Source organism: Strix aluco, chromosome 3 (genome assembly GCF_031877795.1).
Source record: "Strix aluco isolate bStrAlu1 chromosome 3, bStrAlu1.hap1, whole genome shotgun sequence".
NCBI classification, from domain to species: Eukaryota; Metazoa; Chordata; class Aves; order Strigiformes; family Strigidae; genus Strix; species Strix aluco.
The window spans coordinates 97,422,845-97,449,361 of record NC_133933.1 but is presented as its reverse complement, the minus strand read 5'-3'; the positions used below and the strand labels follow the sequence as shown (position 1 = coordinate 97,449,361).

At 38.7% G+C, this 26,517-nt stretch overlaps 1 protein-coding gene across 1 annotated transcript in view; it reads right to left on the bottom strand.

Annotated features, from left to right (window-relative positions):
* The window catches only part of COL12A1 (collagen type XII alpha 1 chain), a 106,970-nt gene that overhangs the window by 50,185 nt on the left and 30,268 nt on the right, over window positions 1-26,517 (bottom strand). Inside the window, exons 14-31 of the mRNA XM_074819742.1 lie at window positions 22,877-23,146; window positions 20,716-20,982; window positions 18,240-18,432; window positions 15,350-15,471; window positions 12,533-12,682; window positions 12,329-12,448; window positions 10,010-10,174; window positions 9,674-9,820; window positions 8,903-9,042; window positions 7,574-7,703; window positions 6,377-6,522; window positions 5,978-6,107; window positions 5,023-5,162; window positions 4,157-4,286; window positions 2,614-2,753; window positions 2,212-2,344; window positions 2,091-2,117; window positions 1,637-1,779 (exon numbers count right to left, since the gene is read on the bottom strand). Of these exons, the coding sequence (XP_074675843.1) occupies window positions 1,637-1,779; window positions 2,091-2,117; window positions 2,212-2,344; window positions 2,614-2,753; window positions 4,157-4,286; window positions 5,023-5,162; window positions 5,978-6,107; window positions 6,377-6,522; window positions 7,574-7,703; window positions 8,903-9,042; window positions 9,674-9,820; window positions 10,010-10,174; window positions 12,329-12,448; window positions 12,533-12,682; window positions 15,350-15,471; window positions 18,240-18,432; window positions 20,716-20,982; window positions 22,877-23,146 (2,693 nt within the window). The remainder of the gene's footprint in view (window positions 1-1,636; window positions 1,780-2,090; window positions 2,118-2,211; window positions 2,345-2,613; window positions 2,754-4,156; window positions 4,287-5,022; window positions 5,163-5,977; window positions 6,108-6,376; window positions 6,523-7,573; window positions 7,704-8,902; window positions 9,043-9,673; window positions 9,821-10,009; window positions 10,175-12,328; window positions 12,449-12,532; window positions 12,683-15,349; window positions 15,472-18,239; window positions 18,433-20,715; window positions 20,983-22,876; window positions 23,147-26,517) is intronic.

Below are 26,517 nucleotides of genomic sequence, written 5' to 3'. Positions count from 1 at the left end.
TGCTGCCCTTTTTATGCTTACTGTTACAGTGAAGAATGTAAGCATTTGATGCAGAGTGCAGAGTGAAAACGCTATGCTATATCATATGCTGCAATGCTCTTGTGACTGACACTGACAGTAGATGGTGAGCAATAATAATATTTAGCATATATTCATCTTAACAAGTTTAAACAGAGTCCAGTGACACAAAGCCAGTATTCTGTAAGACCTCCAAACTTGCATATATCTATACAACTATATATCAACTGCCAGTTCTGTGCCAGCACAGAGCTGTTTCTCTATATTGCCTCTGACTATATCATATTTAAATCAATGAGAGTCTTTTATTCATTTTGACAGACTTCAAATTGCGGTCTTTATGCTCCACTCTCAGGTAGAATGCAAGCATGGAATAAATTACAACACTGTAGATCTCTCATGTACATTTGATACAATATCAACATTGTCTCTCCTTGATTTCAAAAATTTTACAGCGTGATACTTCAGCTTCTAAAACATCGTTGTTAAGAGTCTAAAATTATTATACATATTTCATTTCAACTTTTCTTTTATATCTAATCCCATGATCATAGTTTCCAATCCAAAAGATTTACAGTGCACTGAGAAGAATAGTTAGATCCTTGTAAAAAGATTAATTTCTGAATCGTGAGCTTTCAATTACCTCAATAATTTATTACCTTAACAATTCAATTACCTCAACTCAAATGCATGTTGTTCAGAAGAGAGTAAAAATGGGTGCACAAGTATCCAACTGATTCTAAAGTAAACATTCCTAGATAGGCTTCTGAATATGTACGATCTCTGATTACAGGAACAAGCTAAATGAGTGTGGTTCTCAGATGAGACTGTTCCTCTGAGTCACTTGTCAGTAACCACAACAGCCTCCCATTGCAGAATAGGGCATTTTTAAGTAGCACACATTTCTGATAAACAGGCTGACTGAATCACCATTCCCAGGCTGTGTGGCGTAGTCAACACAGTAGTCAACACAGCTCTTGTGTACACAGGGAAAGCTGCCTGATCATATGGTACTGGCCCTACTTATCATTACAGCTGCTCAGTCATATTAAAAGACACTAAAATACTTTAAACACTTCTCTAGCATATGTTTTGCATGGATTTGTTTTTGCAGCTGCTGCTTCTGGGCGGTTATTCTGTCCTTAGTGTGGTAAGAGACAGTCTTAACTGTCCACAGTATGTTCCACAGCAAAGTCCTCCTGCTAGCACATGAACCACATCATGAAAACAATGGAAAACTCTGGACTATGGAAGTAGTCATAGTAGTTCATATTACTGATTGCTGTGATAACTATATATCTGTGACTTGTAGTCTCACATGCTGATTGAATTGTTCCTCAACACATTTTAAATTTATTCTAGTTAAATCTATAGATTATGTGATTTTCAAGAAAACAGGTTGTATCCAAACTTATTTTTGCTCCATAAAGGGCATTCTATCTTGGATTTGAAAGGGAAGAAAAAAAAAGATGGGAATATATATACTTATTCACTATAAATATAAATCTTCACCTAAAAGGTGATTCAAATATATGCTGCTATGAGTTGAATTCTAATAGATTATGTTGCAGAGCTATCACTTAGGGTTGAATAACTATAACACTTCAAAATTAGTTACCGACTGTTCAGGGCCATCCCCACTGATAGGCTGGTAAATGATCCTGTATCTCTGCACTCGACCACTGGCAGGATCCCACTTCACAGTCAAACTGTGTGAAGTTGCATTGTACACCTGAAGGTTTCGTGGGCCACTCTTGGGGGCTGAGAAATGTAATAAAGGAAAGAATAAGTATGTAATTCAATCAAAAAGCAGGGACAAACACTTCATTCATACTTTTAGGGCTGTAGAAATGCCTGACTAAGAGCAGAATATATTAAGTACAAGATAACATAAACTGTAATGTTTGTAAAATAATAAACATGTTGTAATCAAGTGTTTAGTATTCTACCAAATACAGAATAATATTTATTAAATGATCTCAACTTTTTAATGTCAACATTCCTCACAGTTTAGAATAAGATAGCTCTGAGTTTTCCTTAATAATACCATACCTGGAAATTCAGATTCTTACCTTGTGTGGTGATAGGTACCAAGGGTACTAGAAAAAAGTAGAAAAAGTTTTCAGAATTCTTGTATGTGTATGCCTCCTGATTTACTAACTATGAATAACAACACACAGATTATTTACTTACATGTTCGTTCACTGCCAATGAGGTCATCACTTTCTGATTCATCAGGATAGATGGCAGTAACTGAGATATCGTATAATGTATCTGGATTCAAATTTTCAAAGACCACACTATTCTCATCCCCATTTAAGATAGTCTTGTGGAGAAATTAAAAAAAAAAAAAAAGTAAATAAATAAAAACAAAACAAACAAACAGAGAGTGGGGTATAACTGAGTAACTTTTTACACAGTAACATCACTACAAGTGGCTGTAACTATGTGTTCTGCACCTTCTCACTGAATTTCCATTGACCACAACAGGAGGGCTTGCAAGTTATACGTCATTTATTAATGACATTTCTGATTTTAAAAATACGCCTTCTGAGAAACTGCCCACAAAATCTTATGGTGACTATTTATTCTTACCTCCTGTTTTTCTGATCTTCCGTAGGGTCCCCAGGTTATTCTATATAGAGATACATCTGGAGCCCCATGATCCCAAGTTCCTCTAAAACTATTCGTGGTTACATCTGTGATTCTGAGATTGGCTGGTGCTGGCACAGGCTCTATTATGAGAAAAGGAAAAGTATTCCACAGAATGTAACTACAAAATAAATACAGTTAAACCAAGGAATTACTCAGACAAAGAATTTAGATTATGTAGAAGATTCATCTCTCAGTTACCATGCTTCTAACAACTACAGTAAAATGCTGTAGTATAACCCAGTCCACCTACACTAAGCAAATTGTCCTTCACAAGGTCACATCACCAGGTAAAACAGATATAGCTCTATTGACCTCAGAAGATGTCACAACTGACATGCTTACTCATAACAGCTTAAGTCCTAGCTCTTACATTTTGGAATTAGGACTGATTATCAGCTCCCACACACAAAGGTCAAGCTCCTGCATGAGTTTCTCCCAGATCTTAAAATTCATTACATAAACCAAATAAATCATGACTGAATTACACCACTTATTTAGAAAGAATTCACAGAGGTTAACTGTAGGTTAAGGAGGCAAAATATTACAGCCACTGGGGAGAAATGAGTAACTAGGTAAAACCAGAATTAAACTAAAAATAACTTATTTGGAAGAGCTTTTCCCTTTTTTGTTACACACACATTCACACAAAACCACAGCTATAGAAGAAAGGCTAGCACAAAAGCAAGCAAAAAATCTCACAAACATTTTTAAATACATAAGGCTACAAAATTAAAAATTCAGAAGAAAACATGAGAGAGAGCATGTGCATGTTTGTTCTCTTTTTTTTCACAGAGGGTGAGGGGCAGTGATAAGGTAACATTGCTCATTTCTATTCTAGCTCTTCTGGTTAGCTGTTTTCTTAAATCATAAGCCTATATCAGGATGAGGGCTTCCCTGATACCAGACTTCTTCTTTCAGTCTGTCACCTCTCCTGTATGGAGATTGGCTCTTACTGTTTGTGCAACACCATTTCCTTGCCTCTATTTGTTGAGATTACCCAAATGCTGCCTTTATGATTCTCTAAAAGTACAGACTGGTTTAGCATTCCATGGTACAAAAACTCTCTTGGATCAGAAGCAAGATCATGTCTCTCTAATCCTCTAGCATATGCCCCAGCTTCCTACTCACTTTCCTAGATTCTTGCATAGACTTGCTAAACCTTTCCTCTGCCCTCATAAGTTCTTACTAATTCTACCCCTACGCTCCTCCTTCAGCCTCTAAACACAAATAACTTTGCTTCAGCTGCTGGTCTGTCAACTCTCTGCAAACTTCAGGCTCAGTGTTTATTGCAGTAAGACACCAAACTCATCTAAGATTCCCAGGGATTATTATATTGCCAATAATGCTAAAAATGCAAGTAAAATATTTCTCAGATAAATTAAATTACAGTTCCACCTAACCTCAGTAATATGTTGCAACACACACAACTTAAATAGAATATAAGGCAAAAATAACCACAAGAAGGGTTATTAGGAAAACTTACGAGTGACAGCTTCTGCATTTATTGGTAGGGATTCCCCTTCATCATATACAGCAACAACTTTTATATTATACAGTGTTTGGGAGGAAAGGTCAGAGAGAGTAGTGCTGGTTTTGAGTCTATCAATTTCCACCTAAGAATAAAAATAGTGACTTAATAACTGTAAATTGCTCTATTTCTGACTTCATTTGATTAAATCACAGAAATTCCTGTACTAAAAACCAGAAAAGTATTCCACGCTAAATTTTGTCATTTACCCCTAAATTTACACCTGAATATCTACTAACTACCTTGCAAAGCATATTGTCTCAGATACTAGTACTACTTGTGGATCTTTCACTGCTTCATTCTTTTGGAAACGAGCATGCAGACCGCATCTCCAGAAAATTATCATTCCCTTACAAAAACTCATTTAATCCTCCAAGAGCTGATTCACGCCTAGCAGTGCAATTATGGAAAGCTTGCACATAACTCAGACATCTCTAACAATGCTCACACATGTTCTGACAGTGGGTAAAGGGGCTAACATACACAATCCTTTCTTCCTCATTGCAAACTGTTCTTAGAGCTTGGCAAGATAACATTTAGGCAGAAAGTAGAAATGGCTATTTATCAAAGCACAGGAAAATTCTCCGCTCAGTTTAAGGATTTCTCCTCTCTGGAGGAGCAGGAAGAGAGGAGTACACAAAGAAATCTCATCCTTATTTGGTTTCCAAGAAATCAGTACCCTTTCCTGACTGCAATCACCATGAACTGTTGTTCTTTATTCTCATGGTGGATTATAATGTTACTTTTACTATTATTCTAGTAACCTAACTCCTCAAAATAAAACTGTCTTCTCATACTTTCAAAATGTTCCTGTCATTTACCTCCTTTACATCAGCTTCATCAGCTATTTTGTATCTTAGGATGTATTTTCGAACTTTCCCTGGGGCAGGATCCCAAAGGACATTCATGCTGCTGTGAGTAACATCCTGAATTGTTAAGCCTCTAGGTCCAGGCAAAGGCACTGTAAAAACAACAGTAGTAAGTGAAAATGCTATTCATGGCAGAGGTATAGGTCTCTCACAGAAGAAAATAAATTCTTTTCATGCATTTAATTGAAACAAAGGTAATAACTTTCTGGGAAGTTCATTGCTCTGGCCATTAGATGAGACAGCTTAAGAGCTTACTGTCCCAGCAATGAGCAAAATAGCTATAAACTACAGTAGCTTCACTTTGTAAATCATGAGCACAATGCTTTTAGAAGTATCAGTGCTTAAGATCATAACTTCTGGTGACAACAGTCATTTTTCATGTACAGTTAAGGGTTTAACATTTTTTAAGAACATAAAAATAACCCTACTGCATGCATCTAGCCCATGCCTCTGTCAGTAGGAAATGTTTAAGCAAAGATGTTTAACAAACGGCTTAAGAAAGGAAGACATGTTTAGATCTTTTTTTTTTTTTTTTTTGGTATGGCATGTTTCCTTGGCATTTGTTATACTTAAGAGAATGTCTGAATTCAGAAACAAGGTTTCTAAGTTAATGCAAGCAAAATTGAGACCTTTTAAAAACACTATAACCTCGACACTATAACACTATAAGCCAACTCCACTAATTCAAGGAAAAAACCCTTTTGCTCCTCTTTTAATAGTTGGTCCCTTTTCATTGAAATTGCCTTTAAGATTTTTTGGAAATGTATGAGTGTTAGAAAATGCATAAAACATGGAAAAAATGGTCTTCCAAACAAAACTAAATATATAAAAACTGTTGTATGAAATAAAAAGAAAGTTAAGTGTTGCTGAAGCAGTAACAACAAAGCAAAAATCAAGATGTCCATACATGTCACTTCCTGAGTGGTGAGTGGGTCACTAGTGATATCGCCAAACAATACGTAAGCTGTTAAAGTGTACTCAGTATTGGGGATGAGATCTACCAGCTGAACCTCATTCACTGATGGTCCAACACGCATCTGCACATGAAAAATAACACACCATGTTTAAAAACTGAAGAAAGCAATGGCAGAAAAGCAAGCAATGATTTAACTTCAAGGGAATTTTGTTTGTGATTCAGTGTATTTACAGCTTCCTGACTGATGTCATTGTATACAATATCCCAGTAAGTTCACTGCACTTTGGGAAGTACATGCCAGTCTCTCTTGACTATTATATCAAGAAAATCTGTCCTGTTTTCTTAATTTATTTTTGGTAGAGGATAGGAAATGAAGTCAGATTCTCTTACCTCTTTCTCTGTGGTTGGGACTGTGGCATTCACAGGTTCATATGTTAACAAATAACCAGTAGCTCCACTGAGAGGTTCCCATCTCACTCTCATGGAAGTTGATCCAATGTCATACACATTCAGGTTTCTAACTGAAGAGACTGGCACTGCCAAATAAAAGGGATATATATTAAATTATTTCCTTCACCTTCTTCGCCTTTCATATTCCACATCACAGATAGTACCACTGACAATATTGCACATGGGTATTGGGGTACATTGTAGGAAGTAGAAAGGTGATCTGCAAGTAGTGGTATTTTAAGTGGCGCTTAGTTTAAGAATGAGGTAATGGTTGTCACATTTTGAATGTGCTACAGATTTGCTACACAGCTAAAGCTATCTTACAAGTCTGCACTGGAACACTTGAATATTCTAAAAAGCAACATTAACTCACACAAATGCTCTAATATGAAGCAGAACATGACTGGATTGGAATATGTACTTATAAAGGGAATTTTTTTACTTTCTTTTTTTCTGTATTTCTTAAATTATTAAATAAACTTAAAAAATTACCACAGTCTTCATAAAAATCATGTACATACTTTAAGCGTTTACACCAGCCTAATTCAAAACAATCAAAGAAGGGAAATGAATACCTAACATCCAATATATTTAAAGAGGCAGGAAAGTCACCCTATGTTGCATTCTGCATAAATATACCTAAAATCAATCATGTAGACAGCTAATAGTAGGAACATAATGGCTAAGTTATGTCTCATAGGAGTGATGTAATTGTGTTGAACTGGCTTTTTGTTAATCTTATAAAATTAGAATTAATTTCTATAGTATTCTGGCTGCTAGTAGCAGGAATTAATTATCTAGCATAAAAAATAAAGGAGTACAGATTTGTATATGATCAGATTTAAGGAATTTACAAACTCTGTCTTGTAATTCATGTCAGTTGCTCTAGTCTTTACAGCCATGCTTTATGAGCCTGAAAAGAAGCTGGGACAAACATTTTTTACCACAATGAAATTTCATGTTGCTAAAGTTTTTCAGCCAAGATCTGAATAACCAGTGCAACACAACAGAATTTGGTCATTCAAATTAAAAATTTTGTTTCCTCTAAGAAGAAAGCCCATAGTGCTGGAAATTCTACTGGACAGTTCCCCATATAACAGGCTGTTAACATGTTATTCAAGTTTCATTCTAACTTACAAGTTGTTTCCCTGCCGATTAGAGGTTCACTGCTTTCATCTTCCACCACAGAAAACACATTAACAACATATTCTGTTTCAGGTTTCAGATCTTTCAGAACTGTCGTTGTTTCCATCCTACTTACATAAAACTACATAAAAGAGAACCAATGTTAACCACTGTACAACAAATGCATTTATAACTTTATCTCTAAGAAAAAAATAATTCCTTGTGAAACTCTTCAGAAATCCACGGTATGGAACTAAAAATAAGTCTTAATCTTCTATGTATTTTGTCTGACAGTATACCATTATTTTTGCAAAGCACGCTGTACGGAAACTTCAGACAGACACTTGTTTTCAATAGAGCTGGATATATATAGCAGCACTCACTGTGCATCCTGCTTTCACCCATGGTTTACACTTTTATATTACTCAGCAAGATAAAGGAAGTGCCAGAGATATATGTTACTACTTTGGAAGTTTTAAACACACAGGATAATCTAGATGGTTACAGCATATGGCATTAGCAACATCTTGTGGAACAGAAATGCCAGCAAGCAGTCAAGCTGCAAAGTCAGTGTGCCCTGGAATGGCTGCTCCAACACTAATCAAAGGTCAAATCCTGATGTCATGATTTATTAAGATTAAATTCTCCATGAGTCAAATCTGAGTTAAGATTTAAAAACTACATTCAGAGATGGGAAGTTCAGCATTAGGTACACAGAGGTGCTTAACTTCATTCTCCTAAATACTATTCTGTCTGTTTGAAGAGAGTGATGAGCAATTCAGATTGCTTAGAATCAAGGATTGCCAGTTACTGGCTCTCTGTCTAGAGAATAACCACAACATGAGTTTGACCCTGTGAATTAAAGTTTCAAGGATATACTTAGGCACAGGTTGAAAGTACCATCATACAATGTTAATCTAAGCACTACCTAGTAACCTGCATCACCCACTGTCTTTTTTTTCTATTAACAAGAAAATGTACTAAAACGACAGTGAGCCTACCCATGAGTATGCTCAGAAAATTTCTGCTACAGATTTCTTTAAACCAATAGATTACATTGGAATATGAATAGAAAGGAATTACTAGAAATACCAGTCAATTGTTTTTAAGAAATATATTTTACTCCTGGATTCATGATTTTAAAACAACCAAAGTCATCTTTATGCTCCCACTTTTTGTAATTTCATCTATCATTTACTGAGGCATGATATTCCTGACCTTGGGAACCTTTTTTCATTTATTGTTATACCATACACAGCACAAACTTCAGAATCACATTACTGTGATGTGAAAGTCCAAGATTATTATGGACAACGTCAGAGATGAACATACAGTACTAACCTGTTGAGGGCTACCTCCAGAGGTAGGGTAATATTCAACTCTGTATCTATCAACACTCTCAGGAGGTGGACTCCATCTCAGTCTGAAAGAACGAGGTGTCACTTCCGAAATAACTAGGTTAGAGGGAGGTGGTAAATCACCTACAAGTGGAAGCAAATTAAAAAAATTATTAATTTATCTTATAAGGAATAAAAATATGAGAGAAAAAAATTGCTTAGGAAAGAAAAAGTTTAGGTATTTCTGTTTCCTCAGCAATTCTTAAAACAACTGTGTGAAGAGATAGATAACCATCACACTCTCACGACCAAACAAGCTCTTCACGATTTCTACTCTACCTTCAGCACCAGTGTTTCACTGGAGAACCATCAGCTAACATTATTGGGTTTCCATGCACAGCTTTGCTTTTCTGCTGTCAGACATTAATACTTGAAAAGAGCAGGGCTGGTGAAATTTTCCTTATTGGATGAGTATCATCAAAGAACCTGCCACAGTGAGCAAAGAGGTGACACACTGAGCAATATACTTCCTGACTCTGGGAGAAAAGAAGGCATGTCCAGTCATGTCATGCTGTGTCAGGTATAACACAGTCATTGTTGAAAGGAAAGGAAAAACCCCTGCAGGGCAGTCCAGGTGGTCTGCACAACTTCCTCACTCCAGCAGCTGAAAAAACAGCCCAGGGCTACACAGTATTCCAAATAAGTAATAAAAAGGGACTAGCAGCCCAAGCACGTAAATGGAAAAAGGATGAATTAGACTGAAAATGTGATGTACCTGGACCTTTCACACTGTTACACAGATTTGTGGTTACATCATCGACAATATTAGCCAGGAAGGAGAAATCTGCAACATTGTAAGCATGGATGTCATCTGGATCCGTTGCAATCTGCTTCAATTCATTTTCATCTGCATTTTTAATACCTTACATAGAAGATATGAAAACAAGATTTGTTAGAAATGATGGCCATGAAACATAATGCCATGAAGTTAAGTCCCTAAACACATTCTTTGAATACCCATTTAGGTACTTATGTATGTGGCCACTTCTCTGTGCATTTAGCAGATGGGCAGGAGGGTTTGGGGCAGAACACCTCTTCATATAATACTTACCAATTGCATAAAGTTCCACTCCCTCATCTCTGAGTCGTCTTGAAGGGGTGACAACATCATCCTGTGATTTGCCATCAGTGATGAGAACACCAATTTTGCGAGCTCTGGGCCTTAAGCCTGCATCTTGTTTGAAATTGTTTTTTAAGATGAAATCCAATGCCATTCCTAGCATGATACAAAGAAGGTAATCATCACTATAAACTATTTCCATATAGTAGTCATTGTAAAGAAGAGTATTTTTCATCCTAGTGATTTCACTCTGACATCATTCCACAATTTACTTCCTTCTAGAAGCACTCGGAATCTAGTTGCAGCATATCATGGAGATTTATCAGCAACTAATACTATTTCAGCCCTCTCAGTCTCTAATCTCTTACCTTTTATGCATCACAGAATCACAGAATCATTCAGGTTGGAAAAGACCCTTGGGATCATCGAGTCCAACCATCAGCCCTACTCTACAAAGTTCTCCCCTACACCATATCCCCCAACATCTCATCCAAACGACCCTTAAACACATCCAGGGATGGTGACTCCACCACCTCCCTGAGCAGCCCATTCCACTGTCTGACCACTCTTTCTGTGAAAAATTTTTTCCTAATGTCCAGTCTAAACCTCCCCTGTTGGAGTTTAAAGCCATTCCCTCTTGTTCTGTCACTGATCACCTGTGAGAAGAGACCAGCACCAACCTCTCTACAATGTCCTTTCAGGTAGCTGTAGAGAGTGATGAGGTCTCCCCTCAGCCTTCTCTTCCTCAAACTGAACAGTCCCAGCTCCTTCAATCTCTCCTCATAGGATTTGTTCTCCAGGCCCTTCACCAGCTTTGTTGCCCTCCTCTGCACTCGCTCCAGCACCTCGATATCTCTCTCGTACTGAGGTGCCCAAAACTGGACACAATGCTCAAGGTGTGGCCTCACCAGTGCAGAGTACAGGGGGACTATCACCTCCCTACTTCTGCTGGTCACACTATTTCTAATACAAGCCAGGATGCCATTGGCTTTCTTGGCCACCTGGGCACACTGCTGGCTCATGTTCAGCTGCTTGTCAATTAGAACTCCCAGATCCTTCTCTTCCAGACAGCTCTCCAGCCACACCTCCCCAAGCCTGTAGCGATGCATGGGGTTGTTGTGGCCCGAGTGCAGGACCTGACACTTGGCCTTGTTGAAGCTCATCCTGTTAACGTTGGCCCATCGATCCAACCAAACCAAGTCTCTCTGTAGTGCATCCCTATCTTCATGCAGATCAACACTCCCGCTTAACTTGGTCTCATCTACGAACTTACTGATGATACACTCTATGTCCTTATCAAGATCATCAATAAAGATGTTGAACAGAAATGGTCCCAACACCGAGCCCTGAGGAACACCACTTGTGACCGGCCACCAGCTGGATTTAGCTCCATTGACCACCACTCTCTGGGACCGTCCATCCAGCCAGTGCTTGATCCATCGGACCGTTCGCTCATCCAGGCCATGGGCAGCCAGTTTTTCTATGAGAATTCTATGGGGAACTGTGTCGAATGCTTTTCAAAAATCCAGGTATACAATATCCACAGCTTTTCCCTCGTCCAATAGTCAGGTCATCTTGTCATAGAAGGAGATCAGGTTTGTCAGGCAGGACCTGCCTTTCATAAACCCATGCTGACTAGGCCTGATCCCCTGGTTGTCCATTATATGACTTGCAATGGCACTCAGGATGATCTGCTCCATGACCTTCACTGATACCAAGGTCAGACTGACAGGTCTATAGTTTCCTGAATTCTCCTTTCTGCCTCTTTTGTAGATGAGTGTTACATTTGCTACCCTCCAGTCCAGTGGGACCTCCCCAGTTAGCCATGACTTCAGGTAAATCATGGAAAGCGGCTTGGCGAGCACATCTGCCAACTCTTTCAGCACCCTTGGGTGTAACCCATCTAGTCTCACAGACTTGTGTGCATCTAAGTGGTGTAGCAGGTCTCTGACCACTTCCTCTTTAATTGTGATGACCTTTAATTGTGATCACCCTCATATCTGATCTCCTCTAGCCTTCCTTCTGGCTTCTCACCCTGTCTTCATCCCAACCCTGACATGGAACTGCCTTTTCTTCTCCTCATATGTTCAACAGCAACCCAAGCTCTTCATCACCCAAGCTCTCCTCCATCACATTTCTCCAGACTTCCACTGAGTTTATATGTCTATAAGATGCCTGTTCTCTTCCAAACATAATGAACTGTAAGGCCCTTTCATCATGGACAAATTTGAGCTCACTGAACAACACTGGGGTCAACTACTAGAATTATTTTTACTGGAGCTTAAGGAAAACCCTGGCAGTGTGACATACCTGTTAGAGTATTGCCTCCTTTGTATGGTAAGTTGGCTACAGCCTCTAACAAAGCCTGTTTGGTTCGGTAAGCATTGAGATTCCATTCTGTCCTGGGATCTCCACTATACTGTGCAAGTCCTGGAAAAAAGCCATCATTACTCAGTTATTATGTGGCTGTGTAGCAGTTATGCCTCATTTTCCCTCCTGCATATGAGGACTTACCAATCTGTACTTTGTCAGGACCAATATCAAAAACTTCAACAATACGGGCAATGAAGTTCCTGATAGTTTTAAAATTTGGCCGCCCAATACTCCATGAGCCGTCCACCAGCAGCACAATATCAGCTTCTGCTCTGGTTCTACACTCTAAACCTGCCGTATCAACCAGAAAAATGTAACTTTAGCATGATAGCTTTCAACCAGAAAAATATAGCCTTAGCATGATAGCTTTCTTTCATCATCCTTCTATATGACATATGTCATGAGTTAGCTTCCAAAATAGCTCTAGTTTTATTCACTGGCACTCTGTCAAGTATGACCTATTTGTGAATGTTATTCACACTAGTCACTGGTTCCATGGCAAAAGCTGTATAAATTTCTTCATGTATGTTTCCTTTTATAAGTAAGCCTTTGTGAATGTCAAGGCCAGTGCTCTTCTCTATTGTCATGTCATTATCTGTTTTGGTCTTTAAAGATGGTTGATAACTTGATTTCAGAGGTTCTGTAAAAGACTAGTAAACTAACCACTGACATGGTGGTGAGCATTATCAGATTATCCAAATGTACAGTATTTTAGTCTGTCATGGATACCTAAACTACTGCTTAATTTTCAACTATGTAACAGTGGTATTAATACCCTATATTACAATCACTTTCAAATAAATAGCATTTCTAAATTTTCAGGGGAAAAAGACATAGTAATACAGGTGGCATAGAAGTTTGCATATACAGGAAAGAAAGAACACAATTTAGAGAAGATACACAAACATAAACACAGGTCAAGAGATAGAGAGGGGACAAGAACAAACATTTATATAAAGCTGCAATATTCTAAAAAGGTAGGAAGTTATTTCAGATATCTTCAGTTTACAAATTACAGAATAAAATATGCATATTATTTTTTTTCACCGCAAGGAAAATCACAAAATATTTATACAAAACAGAAAGACACAATGATTTTATCCACAGCCATTTGAAAAAAAAAAAATTAAAAATCCTTGCTCTCTCTCTTTTCCTGTAGATTGTGTTACCAGCTGCAAATTTTCTGGCTTCCTGCCATCAGAGCTTCTGGTCTTTATATGGAAGAAATCCCATTGAGAAAAATCAGCCACACTCATCACAGTTGAAAGATATTGTGATTTCATATATGTTCCACATAATTGATCCAACACTGTAGACTCATGAATATAACTATTCCATGTACCTGGGGGTTAAAAGCATGATCCTCTTCTGCATGGAAAATATAGATCTAGTCTTTAGTCAGGACAATAAAATCAGTTGGGAATAGGGTTTAAGTAAAACCATGTTAGTTCAAAAAATCGCATGCATAACTTTAATATGGAAGTTAAAGTCAGCTTCATGTACAATACAAAAGTGAAATTATTTTGAGTTTTATTTTTCTTCCAACCACCATATTTCCCCACACGGAAAATTCTAGCAAAGGCACCAGACTTAGGGTGACTTTTTTTCCCTATTAATAAATAATGTACTACTACATTTACAGTCCCAGATATAAAATTCATTTTTCACATTAACCATGACTCAAATCCATGCATTAGTAAAACTAATTAGCTCAAAGAATATAACACTTAAGACAGAAATGACAGCTGTCGTAATAAAAAACAACAAACCACTCTGTGCAATTATTTTTCTGCCAGACTTATTACAGCTTTACTCTAATGTCACTGATGACCTGTTACGTAGTTTTTCTCAGTTTTACCCTCTTGTATTAGACAGAGTGGGACAGCAATTAATTAAGAAGTTTCTAAAAATGTTGTCAATAAAGTTACACAGGATGAGTATTTTTTACACAGCCCAGTGTGGAAACAAGGCATCAAAGAGGGTAAGTGAAAAGAATATAGAGTCAACTGTCAGAAACTTTATTTTCTCTATTTAACTCTGAAAGGCCTTTGCAGCTAGGTTCTTTCTCCTTACCAAATTCTCTCTGATGGTTATGCAAGCCTTGAAATGGCAGAGGAGAAAAGTCTTTACTTCTACATGTATACTTGGCTATTGAGAAACAAAGACCTGCTTCTTTATGCTTACATGAAGGAGGACTGAGGCCTGAAACTCTCTTCAGCCAATATTAATTGAGAGTATGGTGGGTACAACTACTATCATGCAGAGGCCCATTAACCACACCAAGGGAGCTGCTATCATAACATTCATAGAAACTTCGACTGGAAGGTTTAGCTACACAGGGAGAAACTCCCAAACAGATGCTGGAGAGTACTCAGCAATTGCATTTCTGAACTAATCTCCTCCTTTTACAGTAAAAAAAGATTAATAAATAATGGTTATGTTGAATATAAACTTAAATAATGCACAATAACACTGGGACATTCCCAGCTATCAGACCTTTTTTCATTATATCATCTTAGTCTTAAAAGGAAAAGTCACCATATAAGGAAAAGCAAAGGGCTAAAGATCTGCTTAAAATTCCTTGTTCTACTCCTGTGAACACCCCTGTAGATGAGCTATGATCTCTGTTCAAGAATTTGATCTTATGTGATTTAACACAGATGTGGATGGCTTGAAAATGCAATGCAGATGGCTTTGAGTAATCAGCAAAACATGGGTTGCTGAAGTTATCATCTCTGTAAGATCATCTAAAGGGTGCAGAGGACTAGAATCATGAACTGGGGCATACTTAGTGGTTATTTCATACTAGAGGTTATGTCATCAGGGTAAGGAGTATACTGAATCCTGTAAATAAATATTTATGTATATTAGAAAAACAATAAGGAAACGCTAGTAAACTTTTGGTCTTTTTTTATCCAAAAGCCAAGACTGCCTTTTCTTCAATTCAATCATGTTTACCTCTAGATAAAAATGGCTCCGAAGTAGTATCTGAAAGGGTGGTCATCTCTTGTCCAACCAGGGGGTTGCTCTCTCCTCCTTCAAACATTCCAAAAACATTTACCTTATAGGTAGTTCCTGCCCTGCAATAGTTAAACAAATGAACTGTAACTAAAGTCACTTGGCTAGCTAAATGCTGACACTTCACTTATGAAATTCTCACAGAACAAAATTCCCCATGGAAAAGAAGGTGCTAAAATATGAAACCCAAAGACTAGCTCTTCCACAAGACAGTGAAATTTCAGCAATTTAAAAGGTGATTCTAGATTCTACACTTAAAATTATAGCCTTCTTCATTCAGGTAATTTCAGACTTGCAGCTCAGGAGCAACACTTCCCAACAAAGAGGAAGTCAGGCAAAAACACCAGGAGGCCTGAATGAATGAACAAGAAGCCCCTGGACAAACTCAAACACAAGAAGGAAGCCTACAGAGGGTGGATGCAAGGACAATTAGCCTGGGAGGAATACAGAGAAATTGTCCAAGCAGACAGGGATCAGGTTAGGAAAGCCAAAGCCCTGATAAAATTAAATCTGGCCAGGGACACCAAGAACAACAAGAAAAGCTTCTATAGGTACTTCAGTGATAAAAGGAAGACAAGGGAAAATGTGGACCCTCTTTGGAAGGAAACAGGAGACCTGGTTACCCGGGACATGGAAAAGGCTGAGGTACTCAGCGACTTTTTTGCCTCAGTCTTCACTGGCAAGTGCTCCAGCCACACTACCCAAGTCACAGAAGGAGACTGGGAGAATGAAGAACCACTCACTGTAGGAGAAGATCAGGTTTGAGACCTTCTAAGGAACCTGAAGGTGCACAAGTCCATGAGATCTGATGAGATGCAGCTGTGGGTCCTGAGGGAACTGGTGGATGGAGTGTCTAAACCACTATCCATAGTATTTGAGAAGTTGTGGCAGTACAGTGAAGTTCCTGCTGACTGGAAAAGGGGAAACATAACCCCCATTTTTAGAAATGGAAAAAAAGGAAGGCCTGAGGAACTACAGGCCAGTCAGTCTCACTGCTGTGCCTGGCAACATCATGGAGTAGATCCTCCTGGAACCTATGCTAGGGCACGTGCAAAATAAGGAGGTTGGACAGCCAACATGGCTTCACTAAGGGCAAATAATGCCTGACAAATTTGTTGGCCTTCTACAACGGGGTTACAGCGTTGGTGGATAAGGGAAGAGCAACTCATGTCATCTACCTGGACTTGTGCCAAGCATCTGATGCTGTCCTGCACGACATCCTTGTCTCTAAACTGGAGCCATATGGATTTGATGGATGGACCACTTGGTAGATAAGGAATTGGACGGATGGTCACACTCAAAGAGTTGTGGTCAATGGCTCGATTTTCAAGTGGAGAGCAGTGGCAAGTGGCGTTCCTCGGGGGTCAGTACTGGGACCAGCACTCTTTAATGTCTTTGATGGCAACATGGACAGTGGGATTGAGTGCACCCTCAGCAAGTTTGCCAATGACACCAAGCTGTGTGGTGCAGTCAACACTCTGGAGGGAAGGGATGTCATTCAGAGAGACCTGGACAGGCTTGAGAGGTGGACCCGTGCAAAACCTCATCAAGTTCAACAAGGCCAAGTGTAAGGTCCTGCACATGGGTCAGGGCAATCCAAAGCACAAATACAGGCTGGGGGATGAGTGGATTGAGAGCAGTCCTGCAGAGTAGGACTTGAAGGTATTAGTGGATGGAAAACTGAATATGAGTCATCAATGTGCATTCGCAACCCAGAAAGCCAACCGTATCCCAGGCTGCATCAAGAGAATTGTGGCCAGCAGGTCGAGGGAGATGACTCTCCCCATCTACTCCACTCTTGTGAGACCCCACCTGGAGTACTGCGTCCAGGTCTGGGGCCCCCAACATAAAAAGGACATGGACCTGTTGCAGAGATCCAGAGGAGGCCACAATGATGATCAGGGGGCTGGAGCACCTCCCTTATGAGGACAGGCTGAGAGAGTTGGGGTTGTTCAGCCTGGAGAAGAGAAGGCTCCGGAGAGACCTTATAGCAGCCTTTCAATACTTAAAGGGGACCTATAGGAAAGATGGGGAGGGACTCTATCAGGGAGTGCAGTGAAAGGGTGAGGGGTAAGAGTTTTAAACTGAAAAAGGGAAGATTTAGATTAGATATAAGGAAGAAATTCTTCACTGTGAGGGTGGTGAGGCACTGGAACAGGTTGCCCAGAGAAGTGGTGGATGCCTCCTACCCTGGCAGTGTTCAAGGCCAGGTTGGACGGGGCTTTGAGCAACCTGATCTAGTGGAAGGTGACCCTGCCCATGGCAGGGGGGTTAGAACTAGATGATCTTTAAGGTCTCTTCCAACCCAAACCATTCTATGATTCTATGACTGTTAATGATTCAATTTTTAATATATTTAGTATATTCGTGTAACAGATTTTGACCTGGACTGAAGCCTACTTTCTAAATCCAGGCCTCTGAGAAAATGAATCAAGAACTAAACTAAGCTTTTTTTAACAAACATGAGGTAAGGAACTTTTGGGAGGAATCTTCAGAAAACCCAGCTTTCTCCAGTATCTCATCAGCTTTCTCATATGCAAAGTGCAGAACACAGCCTCTGCCCACATCTTTGACTCCTTCAGTTCCTCTGAGAACACCACAAATGATGTGAATGAATAATCTCAGAAAGAGCCCTGCCATGTGCCTTTCAGAGACTGCATAACAAGATCGTCATATCTTATCAACAAAATTACTTTCTTACTTACAGTTGATTTTGTCAGGTGTTTCAATCCCAGATCATGATTAAACAAAACTGTCACTTTAGCTCTAAGCTAAAGTTATTTAAGGAAAAGAAAAAAAAAAAAAACAAGGCATGAATTTTTATCCATACCTAAGCTCCTCCAATACCACTGTGCTGTCATATGGCCCCACTATCAATTCTCCAAGACTCCCATCATCTTCGGTAGGGTGAAAAGTTACTTTGTACCCCTTCACTCGCCCTGGGGCTGGCTCCCATGTTACTCGGAAACTTGACATAGTTGAATCAGAAGTTCTCAGATTTCGAGGTGGCTTAAAGGGAGAGGCTGCAAGGATAGAAAAAAAGAGTTTAAATCAGGACTGCTTATGTAAAAAAAAAAAATCAACAGGTATGCTTTTATGTAAAAATCTATATACAAATCCAGTATTAGTGGCAGTCCTAAACTCTTTGTGCCTTTCCTTTGACATAAAGACAAGTATCAAGAGGTGAAAGGTGAGATCACTTAATTTGAGTGATCCCAAACAGGTATGTGGGCTAAGTTTGTTATCAAGGCTCCCTCTATAGTCAGCTGACTGTGATAAATAGCAATTCATCTCACCTATCTTAAACATCCATCTCATCTTACAATAAATGTTGACAATAGGTGGACTAACCACCATCAGTCTTTCTCTCTATTAATTATGCAGAAAGACTGGATGGCCAACTTAGACTATCCATCTTTTTTTTAAATGGCAACAAGTAGGTGAGCCATATAGACCAAAAGAGAAATGGAAGCAGCTTCCTCTCAAGCCAACACTGGAAAAAAAATCAGAATCTACTGCAGGCAAAAGTTACACCCAGACAGTGCTCAGCCACCAATACCACTTCTCAAACTTCTCAGAGCTCTGGGTCCCAGAGGTCAGAGTATGGAGAGGGTGGAAGCAAGGACCCTTTCACAGAAAAGATCCTACCAACACTCCTTTCCCTTTACAGGCTCAGGACCTGGCAGCTCAAGCAACTTCACCAACCACAGGTGTGGCAGTCTGTCAAAAAATAATTTTTCAGAGGAGTGCCGGACAAAGAGCTTGAGGTTTTTAGGTCAAGAGCAACTTCCTCTGAAGACTAACGGCTACCCAGCGCAGGTCAGCACTCAGAGCTACTAGCTTCAGCATCACTTTTGCTTTTGTGTAAATCTGAAGTGCAGTCATAGAAAATACTGCAGCTGTGTAATCTCAAAGTTGCAAAAATGGGAATTAGAGTAAAGAGAAAGTTTTGGAGTGAAAAGGTGGCGGGGAAAAAAATGAGTTTGTCTTATCCCTGTGTCTATGCAATTGCCTAACTATAGCTGAAAGATCATAAATGTCCTCAGATTGTGAATTCTGCTGAGAAACAATAAATACACTCCCACTCACATGGAAAAATACAGCCTCTCTGTCTCATCTCCCATGACACTCCTCCCTGAATTATCGTGACAGCTTCAACTAACAAGATCACTCAGGCTCCACTTGCTTCCAAAGAGTGATTACCACCACAACTATTCACACTGAAAGCACGGAGACATGATGAACAGGTCAAAAATCAAAAGCAGCTGGTTGATTTTTCAATCAGTATAATTTTCAATATTGAAAAACTAAGTGTTGCTCAAAAGCTGATCAAGTTTTTATGACTCCTTCACATCAATCACATTTTAATTTAAAAGGAAATCTTCCTTCAGTAACTGAGGTGCCAATATCTCCACTGTTAGGAGACTTGTTTCTTACTTCCTGTATTCAATATGACATATGCTCGGAGAACAAAGAATGGCATGAAGTATTTACAGTGTACCTCAGTGAATGGCACTAGTCCCACATGGGCAGAAACATCTATAAAAAAATTCTTTTAGTAATGGCTCTTTATCTATGGAAGCAGAAAACTAACTCTAAATCTGTTTGATTTGATCTGGATATCAAGAGAACTTTTCCCTACAAATTGAAAGATAAGCATCAGATACATACTAAAGACAGAGTAGAAAATGAGTTCTGCTTTTACTGCAAAAATCCCCTCACCAGGACTTAATAAATGTTTTAGAGTTTCAGCTTCTGAGATGACTGCTTGCCCAAAAGACCATGGTCTCTGAGGTCAGGCTTCCACTGATGACTCTTCAACTATTCCCCTTTTTTATTATCTCAGGTTTTCCACAGAAAATGTGTTGACCAAAGAAGACAAATCTTTGGATCTTTGAAAGAAGACAGGATGCTGGGAAGCTGTTCAATCAATACCCACAACCAAAATGCAAATTATGAAACAACTGACAACACTTGATTAAGTAGTCTGTTGATACACTGTCTTCCTCACAAAACACCTTGTTTTGGCTACTGATGACAGTGTTTCAAAACAAGCCCAGTATTTTCAGCCAGATTTTACACCTTATTTACACCCTCAATATCAACAGCAAAATGCTGTGCTCAGGTTATGCCACAGTGAAGTTTACAACAAATCAAACTCTCTTCTTAATCTCTAACATTTTCTTCAATTTAACTGTTAATTCATGACCTTGGCAGACTCCACCATAATTTTCTACATATCATGATTATTAATTTTAAGCACAAAACTTTAAATATCAAATTCTGTACAAGCTTGTGATACATACCTGTTGTTCCTTCTGCTTTTCTTGATTTTCCTTGTCCAAAATCATAAATTGGAACAACACTGAGGTCATATGTAGTTCGTGGCTTAAGTCGCTTTAACACTATGCTTGTAGTAGGAGCATTTACTCTTCCAAACATCTGTCTTCCTCCACTGCGTGGTCGGTAGTACACACGATAAGACAAGACTTTCCCAGGTGAAGGCTGCCATGTAACTCGCATTGTATTTTCTGTCTCATTGTCTACTGTCACAGTCCTGGCATTTGGCGACACTTTTCAGTAAAAATATGGATAAATGTTTACTTGGTCACATAAAGATATATTCAAATACATGCCTACAAAATTCATTCTGCTGTATTTTAAAAAATTTGACCTTTTTAAAATTACAGTATTTGATTGTGGAGAAGACACAGGGGAATATCACAGGCCATTCTTACATTCTTTTTTAATTGTAATGGACTAAACAAACATAAGCGTGCTTTCCACTATGCAGGGAAAAAGAAGGAAGTATAAATTACACTATGACACAGCATAATTGGGAATTTTATTTAGTCACACTTTTCAGTAATCTGTTAAATGATGGATTCAGCACTCTCAAACGAAAGTGATAAATTATGAAGCCATCATTTTTTTATGAACACAATGCCCTATAGAGTTAAGATTTTCAGAGTTTCAAGTTTACACATCTGATAAGGTACTGCTAAATACCTAAACTGCCGGGTGTTGGGCTCCATACAAACTATCCTGCAAATAGTGGTGAGTGACTTTCCATGTGATTGGAAAATTACTCACCACTATTTGCAGGATAGTATATGTGCTGAAAGAAGCACATGGACTAATAAAGCATTTTCTCTACAGATTACAGCATTCAGCTTCTAAGAGATATTTTCCAGACTGTACAAATGTTACAAATGATCTGAAGTGAACTGAAAGGTATGTAATGCTGGCTGTCAGCTGGAATAAACCATCTAGGTTTTGGCAAAATGGAAACTTCTTGGAATGCCAGAATCAGCCAGTATTTCATCACATGGTAAGTTAGGCTTTGCAGGCTACAGTATCCTCTCCCAGTACTAGCAACTGATAATTTCTAATTGTGTTTGTACCAGAAAGATGCAACAGTAGTTAGTCTCGGGTCTGGGTCTATTGATAGTCCTGACAGCAAGTTCCCTCAGGCAGCACATTGAGAGAAGCAACAAATGGTATGGCTAAGCTTCCTACTTAACCTGGAAAAGGCAGGGCAGCTAATGATGCTGTTCTTAAAGAAAGAAGGAAGATGTGGGACAGCAGTCTGCTTTGACTCTGGGGAGTCAGCTCGTACCAACTGCAGCAATCACTACTCTTGCAAGACCTTAATAGTGACTATACCGGGTCAAGGACAAAGGTTAACGTAGTTCAGCAGTCTGTCTCCAACAGCAGGCAAAACAGATGCTTAGGAAAGAGTACAAGAACATGTAAACACACATTATGCTTCCCCAGAGCACTCCCTCGGGCTTCATCTTCACATGACCCCTTTAGGCAAACAACAGAAACATCAAGGCTGATCCAGGGCATCCATTCATTCATTCTGGCTCCTCTACTTGCCAGTTCTTGCTATAAAGCAACAAGCTATCCTTGGCCTCTCAGTGGTTTTTACTTTGCCTACACTGCAGGAGAGGCTTGAGTCTGCTTTGACTAATACTGCATAATGTTTAGCAAATAAGAAAAAAGAAGAGCCTCAGGAAAGGTAAATAACAAACATCAAAATCACCCAGTGAGCCTCAGTTTGACTGTGAAGACTGGAAAGGGCAATAGCTTGGAAAGGAAATTCATTGATTTTTTACCCCACCTTTCCTCCTGACTCTATCCTTAACATTTCTTCCACCTGATTTCCAGCAGTCACACCAAACCTATGAAAGGCTGGCTTCAGAGTAATTTGCAGACAAAGTCTCATCTTAAGTTGGAAGTAATTCTTGCTGAATCCAAACCTACATGACATAGAAGATGTTTTCCTTTTTTTCAATAGTCAAATAAAAGATCAGAATTGACTGATCTGAGGTGGCATTTTGGTTTGGGGGGACGTTTCAGGAAAAAAGAAGTGAAGAAAAATAAGGTCCATTTTCTTTAAAATATGATAATTTAATCAAGGCGAGAATGTTACAAATGGTGGTAATGTTGTACTACACTCACCGTCAGTAAAAGCCTCTCCTTCTACCGGGTCTCCTTCTCCACTGCTGTAGGTTGCATATACTGAAATCCTGTATTTAGTCTCTGGCTCCAAGCCTTCTAGCACAGAATCCACTGTATTTCCAGGGACTCTCTTCTCTCCCATCGTATCATCATAAAGTGATTTCCATACTATCCTATAATCATTAACTGCTCCTGGAGCTGGTGTCCATGATAATCCAACTGTAGTGTCAGTTATATCTGTGGTAACCAAATTACGTGGTGAACCACGTTCTGCAAGAAAGAAAACAACAAATTGTCTCCAAAATAAAAATAGCAAAAGTTACCAAATTACAAATGGAAAAGTGAAATGATCATATGTGCAAAATCCAACTTCTTCCATCAATTAGTTTCCGTCACATATTTGTAGTTCCAAGAGAAAATTGATGGATTTTTCAACAAAATACTTAAACCTTACTTTAGACTATGAATGATCCTATCCCCTACTATGCAAGATACTTAACAGTTATGCTGTAGAATATGTAAAATAAAAATGGCATTAATCAAAGAATTGGAATGAAGCCAGTGCTTAAATGTGCTGCAGCTCATTTAGGTAGGTTTTAACTCTCAAGTAAATAATTCTCAATCATTCATTCACCTTTATCCTCACATGTATAACTGGGGGGGGGGGGGGGGGGGGGGGGGGCGCAAATAAAGGAGACTTTTACCTGAGTCAGTTTTTTCTCTTACAACCTTATCTTCTTATTTAATAGTACTATTCTTATCTCCCAGACTACCGCTTACCAGATCTATCAGCTATTTCATTTTATGTTTACAACAAATTTGCAGTGTGTTTACTCCATGCCACAGTTGCAGTAGAAAACAGTCTCCCATCTTTCCACTCATAAGACTTGTACCTCCCTGTAGTTTGTTCCAACCAGCTTGGAACAAAGGAAACAGCTCGTCAGTCTGTGAAATCCAGTTGTCAGCTGGATGCATGAGTCTCACCTAACACACCAGAGTAATTCCACTGTTTAAAAATGGAGCTCATTGGTCTGAAGAGGTTCAGTGAAAGGAGTGCCTCTGTTTAATGTTTAACATACGTTTATAACATATGTTCAATTTTCCTATTTCAGTGGCTGGCTTTTGATGGCAGGAGCACTGACTGGTGGGTTTAATGCAATGGCCTCACTGTAGCAAAATCTGCAAAAGGGATCTACGAAACCAGATCCACAGACACACAGAAGCACTCGATTCTTTGGTGTGTAGCTCTGTGGCCTTTCTCACTGTATAGGACATTCCTGAGAGACTTTTTAGCAAGAGGACTTAAACACTTGAGGTGGCCTCATGGCATCACAGTTAAGTTTTACCTGCACTGATAAAAATATACCCCTATATTATACCACAGCAGCCACAGGACCAGATTCAAAGTTCTTTGAACACAGAGAAATTCAGTACCTATCCAATTTCCACTGTTTAGGTTCATCACAAGAACAGACCTCACTGTTTTCAGAAGCCTGAAGCAGTTTCAGTCCAAGACTGAGCAACAAGTTGCTCAAAGTCATATACTGTGTATTCACTTTTCATGTTCATTTGTCTTTCACTTCCACTGCAAATCTGCAACATTTCCAAACATAATCCCACTGGAGCAAACAGGACTACCTGTAGAAAACTTCATTTTGGAAGTACCTTGTTGCCAGCACAACTTCATTAAAACTGAGCCAATGAATCCCATTTAGCTTAATGATGAAAGGAAATTAATATCAACCTGTCTGAAAACAATGCTTACAGTACAATAAAGATTCATCAGCTACACAGATTACAGAATCCGAGGGTACCACTCCAATCACAAAGCTGACTCTCAAATATAGTAGTAGAGCATGCAATAGAATTCCTTTGTGTTGTTGGGGTTTTTCTGATTTTAATTCTAATTTTAATGTCTTGGGACATCCCATCATCTTCTTCTGGAGACAATTCTTTTTCCATCTTAACTCTGCACCAGTTCTTACAATTTTACTCTTCATACCAACTTTACCCTCATAATATAAATCACCACACAATTTATGGCATGTTCTCTTCAAAAAAAGGTTACGATACAGAGGTTTTGGTAAAGTTCACTTGTTTATCATTTCACAACAATAGGAGTTGCATATAGTGAAAAAGTTATAGTGAAAAGGCCCAATTCAGCTTATGCTTCCTTAAGTCTCACCGAATTCAGTGACTGCATTAAATGAAAGCCAGGGCAGAATCTAAACTCCAAAGACCAATTTTCCTGGAAGCCTGAAGAAAAGATTTGCCTTCAAAAGTAAATTACACCAATTTTTCTGTCTGCTCTTAAGCTTCTACTCCCAAATCTTGGCTTTTTCATACAATAAAAAAAATATTAAGGCAATCCAAATGGAAAAAATATGGAAAACCTAACTTGATAGAATGCACAGATGTCTCACAATAAAAACCTTTCTTTCCATATTTTAATGTAATATAAATATACAAGTCACTTTATTTTGGCTACTTTAAAACATGGCTCTGCCACAACATGATTTCAGTATTAAAGTATCTGCTACCACAGCACAATTTTTTGCAAGTCTACTCTTGGACGCCACAGCTAATGATATATGTTGGAAACACTGCAAAAATAACTGCATATTTAAAACCGTTATTGATTAAGTCATTACTGAGGTCATTAAATAACAGAGGAAAATAATTTGTTTGGAATGGACTGTAATGAACACCAGTTACTGTAATATGTTGGTTCTGAAATAAATATTCTTTGGAACTAAATGTCTTTTTTATAAGGCAAGGTAAGAGAGGGAAAAGGGACTGGGATTTCTACCAAACCACTAGAACTAAATGGAAAATCTTTACTTCAAATAGTTGGAAACTGCTGACAAGACAACTTACCTACTAAGGGAAATTAAGACTTTTTATATGTTACACTGCAACCGAGAACATTTCTTTAACATAATACACTAACTTGATTTGCACCTCATGTGTGAGGTGGAAGTTCACTGACAACTTTTTTCTGCTCCACTGAATCTCCCACAAGTGTTTTTGTATTAGGGGAACAGCTGTGTTTAAGATGCAGTCCAAGTGTAAGTGTTAAATTATTAGGATTCCATCAAATATTATCTAAGCTGCTACACTCAGAGTCAAGAAACAAATTTATGCTCCACAATAACACTGGTACAATGTAGTCACTAGCAAACATACAATTAGACCTATGAGATATTTTTCCCTTGGATTAAAACAAAGTATCTAGTTACCTTGCTTATGTTTCACACACACAAAAAAATAATTTACAACTGTAACACCTAAGCAGTCATTCTGTTCTTTGGTCCACATGTTCAGAAATGCTTGTTGTATGCCTGCTTCCTGTCCGCTTGCTTAAACAGGATGGGTAAGGAGCGTGGAAAGGCAATGCACACTGTAAGAAAGAAAAGTGCCAGCCGGCTGGCTCGCAAGTGGTTGTCAAAAGACTCCTGCTTTTTCCTGACTTGAAATGGAAGCTAAAGTATGCTCATCACTTCATACAGCTCCCAAGCCATCAGCAAGTGAGGAAGCAGTTGTTTTTTGAAAATTATCCCCTAACAGGCATTAGGTCCTATGATGCTCTGGAGCACCAACCAGCTGGTGTAAGAAGAGCTATAAGCCATGGTGAATACATA